The sequence below is a fragment of the Plecotus auritus genome, assembly GCF_963455305.1.
Source record: "Plecotus auritus genome assembly, chromosome: X".
NCBI lineage: Eukaryota > Metazoa > Chordata > Mammalia > Chiroptera > Vespertilionidae > Plecotus > Plecotus auritus.
The window spans coordinates 12,594,391-12,609,102 of NC_137784.1; the positions used below are offsets into that span (position 1 = coordinate 12,594,391).

The window sequence follows — 14,712 nt, forward strand, 5'->3', positions numbered from 1 at the left end:
CTACTTCACTCTAGAGCAGCCGTGGGCAAACTACAGCCCGTGAGCCGGATCCGGCCCGTTCGGCTGTTCTATCCGGCCCGCGGAGCCGAAAGAGCGGAGGGTTCTCTTGCTCTCCCCTCCGCTCCTTTACTTTGAATTTATATTAGTTCACACAAACACTCCATCCATGCTTTTGTTCTGACCCTCCGGTCCAGTTTAAGAACCCATTGTGGCCCTCGAGTCAAAAAGTTTGCCCACCCCTGCTCTAGAGTCAATCACACTTGGGTGTGAGGTTTGGCTTGCCACTTACTGTGTGACCTTGAGCGAACGACTTAACTTCTCATAATTGCAATGGATTTATTTGTTGCACTGGAGAATCTCCAAAGTGAGAGATGCCTCTTCTCCCACAAGGTGCTTACCACTCCTCGCATCAAGAAATGGAGTCTATTTTCCCTCCCCTTGAATGCGGGCTGGCTTTGTGACTTGCTTTGACCACTCAATGCAGCAAAAGGGATATTCTGGCCGAAACCGGTTTGGTTCAGTGGATAGAGCGGACTGAAGGGTCCCAGGTTCGATTCCGGTCAAGGGCCCATGCCTTGGTTGCAGGCACATCCCCAGTGGGAGGTGTGTAGGAGGCAGCTGATCGATGTTTCTAACTCTCTATCCCTCTCCCTTCCTCTCCGTAAAATACCAATAAATTATATTTTTTTTAAAAAAGTGATATTCTGGGACTTCCAAGCCCACGTCTTAAGAGAACTGGCAACTTCTGCTTCCTCACTCTCAAAGTCCAGCTGCCACACTGTGGCGTTCAGGACACACTCCCTGGACCATGAGAGACTTCTAGGACATTTCAAGCCTACTGAGCTCCCAGGTGGGTGCAATGGCAGGAGCCACTCAGCTGACACCACAAGGACCAGAAGAACTGCCAACCGCTCAACTGAACCCAACCAACCCCAGAATCCTGAGAAACAATAAAGTTGCAGTGGTTTGTTATACAGGCATAGATAACGAAAACATCTCTAAAAGGAGGATTAAAACAGTATAAAGCCCTGGCTGGTGGCTCAGTTGGTTGGAGCATCATCCTGTACATCGAAGGTTGGTGGGTTTGATTCCCAGTCAGGGCAGATGCCCAGGTTGTGGGTTCCATTCCAGTCAGGGCTGGTTCGGGAGGCAACCGATCGATGTTTCTCTCTCACATCAATGTTTCTCTCTCTCTCATCTTACTCTCTATAAAATCAATTTTAAAAACTTTTTTTTTACAAAGGGTGTTTGTGTCAGGCTGGTGTGGCTCAGTGGTTGAGCATCGACCTATGAACCAGAAGGTCACTGTTCGATTACCCGTTGTGGGTGAGGTCCCATGTAGGGTGTGTGCACAAGGCAGCCAATCAATGATTGATTCTCTCTCATCATTGATGTTTCTATCTCTCTCCCTCTCCCTTCCTCTCTGAAATCAATTTTAAAAAAATGTTTTAGCCGAAACCGGTTTGGCTCAGTGGATGGAGCGTCAGCCTGCGGACTGAAAGGTCCCAGGTTCGATTCCGGTCAAGGGCGCGTACCTTGGTTGCGGGCACATCCCCAGTGGGAGGTGTGCAGGAGGCAGCTGATCGATGTTTCTCTCTCATCGATGTTTCTAGCTCTCTATCCCTCTCCCTTCCTCTCTGTAAAATATCAATAAAATATATATATATATATATATATATATATATAATTTTTTAAAATATATTTTATTGATTCTTTTACAGAGAGGAAGGGAGAGGGATAGAGAGTTAGAAACATCGATGAGAGAGAAACATCGATCAGCTGCCTCCTGCACACCCCCTACTGGGGATGTGCCCGCAACCAAGGTACGCGCCCTTGACCGGAATCGAACCTGGGACCCTTCAGTCCCCAGGCCGATGCTGTATCCACTGAGCCGAACCAGTTAGGGCTCAATAAAATATATTTTTTTAAAAAATGTTTTAAAGGGTGTTTGTGAGGAATAAAGTAAAATAATGTGTGATGAGTGGTTATAATGTTGCTTAGCATATCAGTGCTTGACAATGAGCTGCTGTTACCATCTGAGGAGCTAAGGTTACCACAAGTGCAGTATGTGACCTAAAACTTCCCGCAGGCACATTCAGGCTCTGAGGGCTCGGGCCCTGAGCGACAGCCCAGAAGGTGAAAGAGGAAGGCTTAATCCATACTATGAGAAGCCTAGAGGAGGTGAATCAAACGGAGGACCCCGAAGGGATAGGGGACATTTCAGACTGAGGGGTGCACAGGACTCTGTGACAGTGAGGCAGTCCAACAGTTGAGATCTGGTGATTCTACCTGCTGGCTAAAGGTATTTAAGCAGATCCAAGCAACAGGCTCGGCTCCTCCTTTGTTACATTGTGCATATAACACAAGCACAAAAAAGAACAATGCATTTGATAATTTCCACAGGGGAGGTCATTAGAAGGAAAGAAAACATCACCGGAGGACAATGGGAACACCCACCGGATTTTGATATCAGAAGAAACTGTTGCTAAAGGAAACAACCAAGAGATAGTCCCTTGCCGCCTCCTGCTACAGTACCTCCCAGGAAAACCACTTGCCAGCTCATCTCCATCCCCCAACGTGCCCACATGAAATAGAGAGCGGACATACCGCAGGCCTTTCCATCTTTTCTGGCCCTCACAGCACTCAGCACAAACTTAGGAACAAAGGTTGACCTCAAGAAATGCAGGGTTGCCCTAGCCGGTTTGGCTCAGTGGATAGAGCATCGGCCCTCGGACTGAAGGGTCTTCCGTTTGATTTCGGTCCTGGGTTGCAGGCTTGATCCCTGACCCCGGTCGGCAGGGTTCATGCAGGAGGCACCCAATCAATGTGTCTCACATCAATGTTTCTCTCTGTGTGTCTCTCCCTCTCTCTTCCACTCACTCTAAAAAATCAATGGAAAAATATCGTTGGCTGAGGGTTAATAATAATAACAAAAAAATGTTGAATCTCATTAGGAATGATACGTCCTTGCTCGACCAATGAACGATCAGATTGTGGGGTGGATTATAATAATAAAACCTCAATAATCAAGACATTTCTGAGGATGGCATTTTTCTAAGTACACAACCTCATGATCCCTCAAACAGAACAAATCACAGCACTGCCAGGCACCAAAACTGAACACTCCACTTTTTCCACACCAACCCCAATGCACACAGAAGTTTAATATTTTAAACCTTCACACGGCTTTCCATATTTCCAATTTCAAATGAAAGAAAATGGCTTTCAGCTCATCTTGCTATCAGTAGAGAGTGCATTAAATGGTTCTACAATAAAGTTTCCAACTAGAACTTGGTAAGAATGCCCCCTTATTAAGGTCCTTCAAATAAATTTAAGTCCCACAGATAAATGGCAGGTCCAACCATACAGCCCCTCCGTGTCTCTAAGAACTGAAATAACCTATTATTTAAACTCTCAACCAAATAAAAAATGTGAACTTCAATAACCTCCCCTTTCCAATGTTTGTTTCTACTAGGTCCCCCACCCCCACAGCTTGTTCTGATGGGTGAGTGGGTGGTGAGAGGAACCGAGTTTTTAACCCCAAAATGTGTCTTTTGAGATACTGATTTAAACTGGTTATTAAGAAACAAAAACCTCAGAAAGAACCTTTGACCGTCCCCCTTCCTGCCTAGAATAATTCAGATAGAAAAATCTGCTTCAGGAAGCGAATCAACATAATCACTTCAGCAACATATGAATTAGCACATGTGATGGACAGGAAGAAATGTAGCAAAGCCTGTTTCCCTGTGTCCCATTGTTTCTGGGTGGCCCAGTAAGAATCTGTTTACCATATATTTGCTCTTTCTCCTACCTGTGATTTACCTACTTCCCCTTTGTAATCCTGGACCCCCAGGCCCCCACCTTACCCCTTCTCCTTTGTCCAGAATGGCATATAAGCCTTAACTGCCCAATGCCCCATTTGGGGTTTCATACCTTGACACCCAGGCATGTAGATTCGTAATAAACTTTGTATATTTTCTCCTGTTGATCTGTCTCTGTTAATTTGATTACTAGCCCAGCTGGAAGAATTTAGAAGGTGGGAGTAAAGTTATTTTTTACGCCCCCCACAGTGCGTTCTTCCCTAGCATTTGTAGCCCAGTTTCTCAAGCAAAAAGGATGAAAACAGAAGGACATATTTATAGTATTTATATCACTATCCTGATGTTTGTTAAATTCTGCCTTAAAAATATGAATGATGAAAAACACAAACTGGAAAGATTTAAGCCACCTCCTCCTTCTATGAGTGAAGCAAATGAAGACTCAATCACAAATACACCCTCCCAATGAAAAGCATGTTTTTAAAAATATTTTTATTGTTTAAAATATTACATATATTAGTACATATATCTCCTTCCCCCCCCCATTGACCTTCCCCCAGCCTCCCCTACCCCCTGTCGCATGCCCTCATCCCACCCCCCCAGTGTCTTGTGTCCATTGGTGTGCTTATATGCATGCATACAAGTCCTTTGGTTGATCTATTTCCCCCCTCCCCAACACTCCCCAGCCTTCCCGCTGTAATTTGACATGTTTTAAGTGAGTAAAGAACATTTCCCTTGATTTGTTTCCCTTCCTTGGTACACCTTATATAAAATAATTAAATATTCATTATATGCTAGTTCTTCGAATCCTATACTTAAGAACTGTGAGCTTTTGTGGTACGCATTTTATACTGCAGTAAAAAAATGTTTTCAAAATAGCTCACATTAACTTAAAATTAAAAAAAAAAAAGGCGTTGCCAAGAAAACAGCATGAAATCAGTTTCCTCGTTGCTTACACCCCCACACTACCTGCAACCACTTTACAGAACCTTAGAAGACGCGAGACCTGCTTGTCTAAAATTCTGCCAAATGTCCTCAAAATCTCCCCCTGCTCAGCTTATTTCTAGGCAGCCAATCCGGGCACCAGTCCGCCCCTCCATAGGTTCTAGGAGCTGCGCCTCGCGGGCCTGGAGACTCATTCCTTTGCTGCCTTGTGAGGGGGCCGCGGCCCGGCCAGACCCCTGGGCAGCACACGCCGGCGGCAGGGTAACGCGGCCAGGGGTTCGCGCCCGGACACCCGCCCCCCACCCCGGCCAGTGGGTGACCCACGGGTCCTGCCCCCGGGGACGCCGCAAAGCAGGCAGCTGTACCGCCTTTCGCATCAGGCTGCAGACGCCGCTTGTGCGTTTCCCTGAGTCTAGGGACCCCCCCGCAGCCCGCTGTCCTTCCGAGTGCCCCCCACACCCCGCAGCCCGCTGTCCTTCCGAGTGCCCCCCACACCGGCAGATCACGAGGAACCCCCCCTACCCCGGGCATCAAACGTGGGCTTCGGCACCCCACGTCAAACATACTTGCCACTCATCCTAAGCCACCCCCAAGCTCACTTACTCATACACTCCAGCCAAGAGGGGACCCTGCCACCCGAACCGCAAGGGGCGCGGCCCCCCATCCAGTGCCTAGCCAAACCCAGGCAGAAGAGCCTTGATCTTACCTCCACGCTGCGCCCCCACCCCGAGCCCTCCAGGGCCGGTGCCCGCAGAGGGTCCGCCCGCCCCCAGGGGTCTGAAGCCCACGCACCCGCCGAACCCGGGGCTCTACCTGAAAACCGATGGTTGGGCGGCGAGGTCCGCACCGCGTTTGATTCGGCCATCTTCCCGTGGAGCGGGGAGCCCCGTGCAGTCCCCTGCGTCCCGGCTCCCGTGCCGCCGCCGCCGCCTTGCTCCATCTGGATGCGCTGGTCGCACAGGCCCACTGCCCACTGCCTGCGCCCCTGCGTCGCACAGCACTGGACCTGCAGCGCCCGAGTCCTCACACGGCATGCGCACTCGGCGTGCACGTGCGATGTGCGCACCGGTTCTCACGCCGCGAACGCGCGCCGCGTGCACATGCGAAGTGCACACCGGTCCTCACGCAGCAGGCGCGCACCGCGTGCACGTGCAATGTGGGCACTAGTTCCCACAGCGCACGCACATACCGCGTGCACGTGCGTTGTGCACACAGCGCGCTTGCACACACGTCGTGCACACCACCAGTGGAAACACACCTCTCCATACAATGCACACTCAAAGCGTTATACAGTTTCTCACACAGCGTGTGAACAAAGCGCACACACACCATGCGCACGAACGTGCTCACCCAGCACGCTTATGTTCTCACACATCGTGCACACGCGTCTTCGCAGGGCTCGCTTACGCTCACACACACTAGGCGTCCACACACAGCGCTGCAGCTCTGGAAACAGTTCCTGGCGAGGGCTTCAGGCAGGCGCCCCTTGGGCCAGTCAGTGCCAACGTACGCAGACGCGGTGGACCCTCCCAACAAGCACAGTTGGGTTCCAGTTCTCACCCCAGCCAGGCGGGCGGCCCCTCAGGGCGGGACTCCAGCAAGCCAGCCAGGATGACCTTCAAGGAAGGGCAATGGCACGCAGTTGGAGGGATTTGCGCCCTCCAACCATCCCCCCTCCCCTCCTTGGCTGATTGCACCGCAGAGCTACTCAGTGGTTCCTTTTTTTTCTTGGAGTGCAAATAACACGCACTTGAGAAATCTCCAGCGAGGAGGACCTCTCTGGAAAGACCGATGAGAAACTGTTAAACGGGTAGTGTGTCCGGACTAGGGTGGAGGAAGTGTGTGTGTAGGGGGGAGGGGTGTCTTTCCCCTGGAGATCATTTTACACGTCATGAACATTTATCTTTTCAAAATCATACATATTGAAAAAGGCGTGTTTGGAGAGCCAGCTCGAGCCTCCAGGTGTCTGCCCAGACGCAGGCTGCCAAGTGATGATCCACTGCAGTGGGGTCCCAGGCTACACCTTTCTCTGTTGGCCCGTGACCAGCTCTCTGAGGGTCTGACGCCCACCATTAGGGGAGAGAAGAGCACATGATTAAAAAGCCGAATTCAGTTGAATAAACGTTCAAGGTTTCTTTGGGGGATGATGAAAATGTGCTGGAATTAGATTATAGAGATGATTGACTCAATGAGTATACTAAAACCCACTGAACTGTACATTTTAAACGGGCGGACTTTGTTATGTAAATTATACAATTAAAGAAAACAAACCAAACCCCTCAGGAACTGAATTAACTTCGAGAGTCCCTTTGTGACATAAAAATATGATGAACGTGTCTGTGACTCTCCCAGAGGTGTACTGGATAGGTGCGACACAATTGAGCAGGTAAGCGGGCATGTGGGGGCTGGTCCCTTAGCTGTAAAGAAAGCTGTTTCTAAGTTAATCAGGTCATGAGAGCTGTTCCCACCCCCCACTTTTCTTACAGAGTTTTTTTCTTTTTTAATAAAGATTTTATTTTTTAATATATAGATACACATATTATTGATTTCAGAGAGGAAGGGGGAGAGAGAGAGAAACATCAATGATGAGAAAGAATCATTGATCGGCTGCCTCCTGCACACCCCCTACTGGGGATGAAGTCCACAATCCGGGCATGTGCCCTTGATTGGAATCGAACCCGGGACCCTTCATTCCACAGGCTGACGCTCTATCCATTCCATTGAGCCAAACCAGCTAGGGCTCTTACAGATTTTTTTAAAAATATATTTTTATTGATTTCAGAGAGGAAGGGAGAGGGAGAGAGAGAGAGAAACACCAGTGATGAGAGAGAATCATTGATCAGCTGCCTTCTGCATGCCCCACACTGGGGATGAAACCCAACCCGAGCATGTGCTCTGACCAGGAATTGAACCGTGACCTCCTGGTTCATAGGTCGATGCTCAACCACTGAGCCACGCCAGCCGGGTTCTTACAGATTTTTGATACCAGTTTATAATTTATCTAGTTCTTTTAATCCTCACCCAAGGATATTTTTCCATTAATTTTAGAGAGAATGGAGGGGAGGGGAAGAGACACAGAGAGAGAAACATTGTTGTGAGAGAGACACATTGATTGGTTGCCTCCCACCCAGGCCGGGGATGGAGCCTGCAAACCGAAGTACATGCCCTTGACCTGAGTGGAATCCGTGACCCTTCAGTTCGTGGTGACATTCTAACCACTGAGAAACCCAGCTAGGGCTAATTCATCCAATTCTTGAGCTCATTCATGGCTTGCTGACAAGTCAGAGTAGCATCCTTCTCTAGCTTTATTCTATTTTTTCTTCTTTTTACTTTCTATTCCACTCCGTCCTCTTTCTAGTAATAGACACTTCCTCTGTTTTCTAGCTGTATTTTTCAATCATATATTGTGAAGATATGCATGGCTTTAATTTATATAAATGGTATTGCACAATAGTTGTGGTTCTGTTTGTTTTTCCTTGCTTGGAATTGCTTTCAACATCTATCCATTGCAACTGTATATAAAAATCTATAAAAAATAGATTAGCCATTCATTCTGGTTTACTTTTCTGAAAATTGCCTATTCAATCCTTGCCAATTTTTCTATTGGACTTCTTGTCTTTTTCTGTTGATTTCCAGGAGTTTCTAGTATTCTACATAATTCTTTTTTTTTAAATATGTTTTATTGATTTTTTTACAGAGAGGAAGGGAGAGGGATAGAGAGCTAGAAACATCGATGAGAGAGAAACATCGATCAGCTGCCTCCTGCACACCCCACACTGGGGATGTGCCCGCAACCAAGGTACATGTCCTTGACCAGAATCGAACCCGGGACCCTTGAGTCCGCAGGCCGACGCTCTATCCACTGAGCCACACGGGTGAGGGCTTCTACATAATTCTTTATGGGTTTAAAAATGTTGCAAATATTTCACACTAGTCAGCTAACGCTAAGATTAGCAAGCCTCCTTAATTTTTATGCCCAAACCAACCCATTTAAAAGCTTCTTATATAGAAACACTAATTTACAGAAAAGTTTCAAGAATGACTTTACAGCCCTAGCCGGTTGCTCAGTGGTTAGAGCGTTGGCCCTCAAACTGAAGGGTCACGGTTCGACTCTGGTCCAGGGCACCTGCCTTAGTTGCGGGTTCCGTCCCCGGCCCCTGTTGGGGTACCTATGGAAGACAACCAATCTATGTGTCTCTCTCACAAGAAGGTTTCTCTCTCTCTCCCCTCCCCCTTCCCTTCCACTCTCTCTGAAAATCAATGGAAAAAATATCCTCGGATGAGGATTAACAAACAAACAAAAAAGAATGAGTTTACAAAGAATATTCATATACCTTCTACTCAGATTCACCTATCATTACCATTTTACCCCATTTATTTTATCATTTGTATTTCTATCTATATCTCTAATATTTTATCAAATGGTTTGAAAGTTCCATCCGTATGCTTGGCTCTTTACCCCTAAATATTTCAATGTGCATTTCCTAAGAATAAGGATATTCTCCTGCACAACCACATTAGTTATCAACTTCAGTAAATATAATATGGATGCAATTTTATCTAATTGGCTTTCTCCAGTGTAGAGGTAATATATATATATATATATATATATATATATATATAACTTTTATTTTTTTTTTTTACACTGTACTAGGATAGAATGAACCACCTCAGTAGCTTCTGAGGCTAATACATTTCTATCACCACAATTACTTTAGCAAGAGGTACTATATTTTACCATTTTAATTTATTTTTTTAAAATATATTTTATTGATTTTTTTACAGAGAGGAAGGGAGAGGGACAGAGAGTTAGAAACATCAATGAGAGAGAAACATCGACCAGCTGCCTTCTGCACACCCCCCACTGGAGATGTGCCCGCAACCAAGGTACATGCCCTTGACCAGAATCGAACCCAGGACCCTTCAGTCCGCAGGCTGACGCTCCATCCACTGAGCCAAACCGGTTTCGGCTTTACTATTTTAATTTATAAGGAATCTGTGGGGAGGTACTAAGGCCATGCAAATATCCTCCTCCTTGTCAAAATGTCCCCCTAGATTTAGCATCTATTGATAGTTCTTGCTTGATCCAATCTTTCCCAGGGTTACAAAATAAATTCTTATCAATTTTCCTCTATGGTTTATGCTTTAAGAGGTCTTTTCAAAATGCACGTACAAAAGGTCAAATTGTGGGAAGTTTATTGCAGCCCTTAAACCTCAGTGGAAGTGTGGCTTCCATTGTTCAGGATTTAGGGCGCCATGAGGGGTGACAGAGGCCGAGGTCCTGGCGGGCGCTTTGGTTCCAGAGGAGGCCCAGGAGGGGGGTTCAGGCCCTTTGTGCCACACATCCCATTTGATTTCGATTTGTGTGAAATGGCCTTCCCTCGGGTTAAGCCAGCGTTCAGGGAGGCATTGCTGAAAAGAAATCAGGACCTTGCTCCTAATTCTGCTGAACAGGCCTCTATCCTTTCTCTGGTGACAAAAATAAACAATGTGATTGACAATTTGATTGTGGCTCCAGGGACATTTGAAGTGCAAATTGAAGAAGTGCGACAGGTTGGATCATATAAAAAGGGAACAATGGCCAAAACCGGTTTGGCTCAGTGGATAGAGCGTCGGCCTGCGGACTGAAAGGTCCCAGGTTCGATTCCGGTCAAGGGCATGTAACTTGGGTGCGGGCGCATCCCCAGTGGGAGGTGTGCAGGAGAGAGCTGGTCGATGTTTCTCTCTCATCGATGTTTCTGACTATCTATCACTCTTCCTTCCTCTCTGTAAAAAATCAATAAAATATATTTAAAAAAAAAACAACCTTATAATTAAAAAAAAAAAAAAAAAAAAGGGAACAATGACTACAGGACATAATGTGGCTGACCTGGTGGTAATCCTAAAGATTTTGGCAACGTTGGAAGCTGTTGCTGCCCTAGGGAACAAAGTCGTGGAAAGCCTAAGAGCACAGGATCCTTCTGAAGTTTTGACCACGCTGACCCATGAAACTGGCTTTGGGATCAGTTCTTCTGATGCTACCGTGAAGATTCTCATTACAACAGTGCCACCCAATCTCCGAACACTGGATCCGGAACTCCATTTGGACATCAAGGTGTTGCAGAGTGCCTTAGCAGCCATCCGACATGCTCGCTGGTTTGAAGAAAATGCTTCTCAGTCCACAGTTAAAGTTCTCATCAGACTTCTGAAGGACCTGCAGATTCGTTTTCCTGGCTTTGAGCCCCTCACACCCTGGATTCTTTTTTTTTTTTTTTTTAATATATTTTTATTGATTTTTTACAGAGAGGAAGGGAGAGGGATAGAGAGTTAGAAACATCGATGAGAGAGAGACATCAATCAGCTGCCTCCTGCACACCCCCACTGGGGATGTGCCCGCAACCAAGGTACATGCCCTTGACCGGAATCGAACCTGGGACCCTTGAGTCCACAGGCTGACGCTCTATCCACTGAGCCAAACCGGTCAGGGCGACCCTGGATTCTTGACCTACTCGGGCACTATGCCGTGATGAACAACCCCACCAGACAGCCTTTGGCCCTAAATGTGGCAGACAGGCGTTGCTTGCAGATTCTGGCTGCAGGACTGTTCTTGCCAGGGTCAATGGGTATCACAGACCCCTATGAGAGTGGCAACTTCAGAGTACACACAGTCATGACCTTGGAACAGCAGGACATGGTCTGCTACACAGCTCAGACTCTGGCCCGAATCCTCTCACATGGTGGCTTTAGGAAGATCCTTGGCCAGGAGGGTGATGCCAGCTATCTTGCTTCTGAAATATCTACCTGGGATGGAGTGATAGTGACACCTTCAGAAAAGGCTTATGAGAAACCACCAAAGAAGGAAGGAGAGGAAGAGGAGGAGAATACAGAAGAACCACCTCAAGGAGAGGAGGAGGAAAGCATGGAGACTCAGGAGTGACTGTCCCTTCTCTCCACCCTTTCTTACCCAAGGGGAAGATTGGAGCCTAAGCTAACTGCTACTGGGCTTTCTATGGTGGCATTTCTGAGGGATAGGGGAGACAGCAAAGAAAATAAAAGTAAACTCTACAGAAGGAAATGTCATTCCAATGAATTCTTTTTTTTTTTTAAATATATTTTATTGATTTTTTACAGAGAGGAAGGGGGAGGGATAGAGAGTCAGAAACATCGATGAGAGAGAAACATCGATCAGCTGCCTCCTGCACACTCCCTACCGGGGATGTGCCCGCAACCGAGGTACATGCCCTTGACCGGGATCGAACCTGGGACCCTTCAGTCCGCAGGCCGACGCTCCATCCACTGAGCCAAACCGGTCAGGGCCCCACTGAATTCTTATACTGACTTAGTAGCCAGGAGTCTCCCATCTCCAGTGAAGCAGGTTACCAACTTTTCTTCATAATGTCGTAGAATCCCCAGCTCCCTGAAACCTCTCTCAACCAGTACTTTGTTGTTGCAACGTAAACTGTTCATGCCTGGAATTTTTTTTTTTTTTCTAAGAAAAATAAAGTACTTCCTAATAGGAAAAACAAAACAACAACAACAAAAAACTTCAGTGGAATTGGAAGTCAAGGGGGAAAAAGGGTAAATTCAAGCTGTAGCATCAGGTAGTTAGTAGAAGGAAGGAAATAAAAATCAAAGAAGTCTTGTTTAGTATACTAGTATATTACCACAACTCCAAGATAGTCTGTATTTTCCATTACAGATTTACCGTAACTCTAAAGCAATTATATTTCTTGTATGTGTTATGATAGATCCATATTTACTTTTCTCTATAAAGTGGTTTTCCCAGCACCATCTATTTAATAATCTCTCCTTTCCCCAATGATTCTGAAACAAAGCACTTCTTTAAATTTTATTTTATTGTTTAAAGTATTACATATAGTAGTATATATATATTTTTTCCCCCATTGACCTTCCCCCAGCCTCCCCTACCCCATCACATGCCCTCATCCCAAACAAAGCACTTTTATCATATATCACATCCGCATAGGTATCTGAGCTCTCCATTCTGATATTTCTGTTATGGCATCTATTATTACTATGGCTTATGGAGAGAACTGGCATTTAAAAAATCATCATAGCATCTATGAACACAATGTCTATTTGAGCTATGTTTAAAAAATGAGTTTGTGCCCAGCCAGTGTTGCTCAATGGTTGAGCCTGGACTCTGAACCAGTAGGTCAGGGTTTGATTACTGGGGTTGCAGGCTTGATCCCCAGTGAAGGGGCATGCAGGTGGCAGCCGATTAACGATTCTCTCTCATCATTGATGTTTCTCTCTCTCCCTCTCTCTAAAATTAATAAAATACATTTAACCACACTATTGTCTGTGTCCATGGGCTATGCATATATGCATATAAGTTACCAGCTTAATCTCTTCCCAGCCACCCCCTTACCTCTGAGATTCGTCAGTCTGTTCCATGCTTCTGTCTCTGGACCTATTTTGTTCATCAGTTTATTTTGTTCAATTTGTGTCTAGTGGTTAGTCTAGTGCAGTAGTTCTAAATGTTTTGTCTCAGAACACCTTCACCGCAGGGGTTGGAAATAGGGCTGTGGGCCTAATGGAGCCTGCCACCTACTTCTGTTGTTTTACTGGAATATGACCACACTCACTTGTTTACATGTTGTCCACAGCTGCTTTTGTGGTACAATGGCAGAATGGAGTTTTAACAGACATGGCCTACAAAACCTAAAATATTTACTATCTGGTCCTTTAGAGAAAGTTCACCAACCTCTACTTTACACCGAAAATTCAAACTCCCAAGCAACTTTTATGTTAATGGTGGGTGCTAAGTTTTCCGAAAGTATAGTTTTTACTTGAAAGCAGGATTGTAGTATTGGCAACACTGTCAGTTGTCCTTGCAATGACTAGTTCACTTGTGTGCCGTCTCTCTGAAATAGGGATGTATCAGAAAATCTAAAAAAAGTATTTCATAATTTTTATTTACCAAAAAAAACGCCAAGGCTTTAAAAACATACTTTTAGTGAACAAATTTGAGAAGTGGCACCGTTTCACAGATTTGCAAATCTCTTTACTGTCTTAACAGAAGACAATCATCCATCTGCTTTTGTTTTCCATGTGTTGCAGTATATTGTTTTGGTTAAAGCATATGAAGAAAATCTGGCCTCAGAGGTATGTGGTTGGAAGAAGAGAAAAATATTTTAATAGCCTTTTCAGATCTGTGTTATGTTCTGATATTACACCCAATCTTAACAAATGATAATTTCGTAAAGGTTACTTGCAATGTGGAACCTAACACTGAATCAACCATCTTTTCATACTATTACAATTAAACCCACTGATCACTTAGAAAATATTGGCTAATCCATGAACTTCCAAATGTCAACACAATTCATTCTACAGTATTTAAAAGGTCACATTCGTTAATACCATCACTGTTCTTTTCAGAAGTCTTCACTGAGGCTGTCAAGCTAGTGGTAGCAGGTACTAGTTTTCTAAGTTCTAATTTTCACTTGAAAGCTCAAATTTTATCACTCAACAAATGATGTCAGTTGTATTCCTTCAAGTGACAGGCTCATTTTACTCACTTGTGAGAAAATGTTTTCCTCAAACCAAGTTTGAAAGACCAGTCAATTCTTTTAAGTAAAAGTGGTGTTCCATGAGCAGCAGTGGCTAGTTTAGTTTGCAATTGAAATAGTCACACACGTTTTTCTTTGAGACAACCGTACTTCCCAGGATGAGAAGTGCTTTATGTAGCACTTCCTATTTTGTCACATGAAATATTAAAAAGATGTGCACTCAAGAGCTGGATTTAATGAGATTAAGAGTTTTTATTGCTTTGCAGGAACAGCTAGGTAAAATTCACTTTAAAAAATGTTTGCTTTTGATAACCTTTATAAAAAATTCCAATTATTCTTAGATTTCTAAGATTTAATATCATAAACTGTGTACTGAACTGTATCAAGTTTGCAAAAAATCCACCAATTCTATATCTGACAATCCAGTGGATCAA

At 45.2% G+C, this 14,712-nt stretch overlaps 2 protein-coding genes across 7 annotated transcripts in view; one reads left to right on the top strand and one right to left on the bottom strand.

The window, feature by feature from the left end:
• The window catches only part of MAP7D2 (MAP7 domain containing 2), a 113,317-nt gene extending 107,076 nt beyond the window's left edge, over window positions 1-6,241 (bottom strand). For 4 of the 6 annotated variants that reach the window (XM_080651962.1, XM_080651965.1, XM_080651963.1 and 1 more), the window contains exon 1: window positions 5,577-5,831. In XM_080651962.1, coding sequence (XP_080508088.1) covers window positions 5,577-5,703 — 127 coding nt within the window. In that variant the 5' untranslated portion in view covers window positions 5,704-5,831. Of the gene's footprint in view, window positions 1-5,576 lie in introns of all 6 variants that reach the window. The other 2 variants (XM_080651961.1, XM_080651964.1) reach the window with 2 other exon arrangements.
• Window positions 6,242-9,992: 3,751 nt separating this feature from the next.
• LOC308239251 (interleukin enhancer-binding factor 2-like) lies at window positions 9,993-11,679 on the top strand (the record flags this gene model as incomplete). Its single annotated transcript, XM_080651975.1, has 3 exons — window positions 9,993-10,353; window positions 10,616-10,990; window positions 11,228-11,679. The coding sequence occupies exons 1-3, from the start codon at window positions 10,020-10,022 to the stop codon at window positions 11,677-11,679; spliced, it is 1,161 nt and encodes a 386-aa protein (XP_080508101.1). The 5' UTR covers window positions 9,993-10,019.
• Between the last annotated feature and the right edge of the window lie 3,033 nt (window positions 11,680-14,712).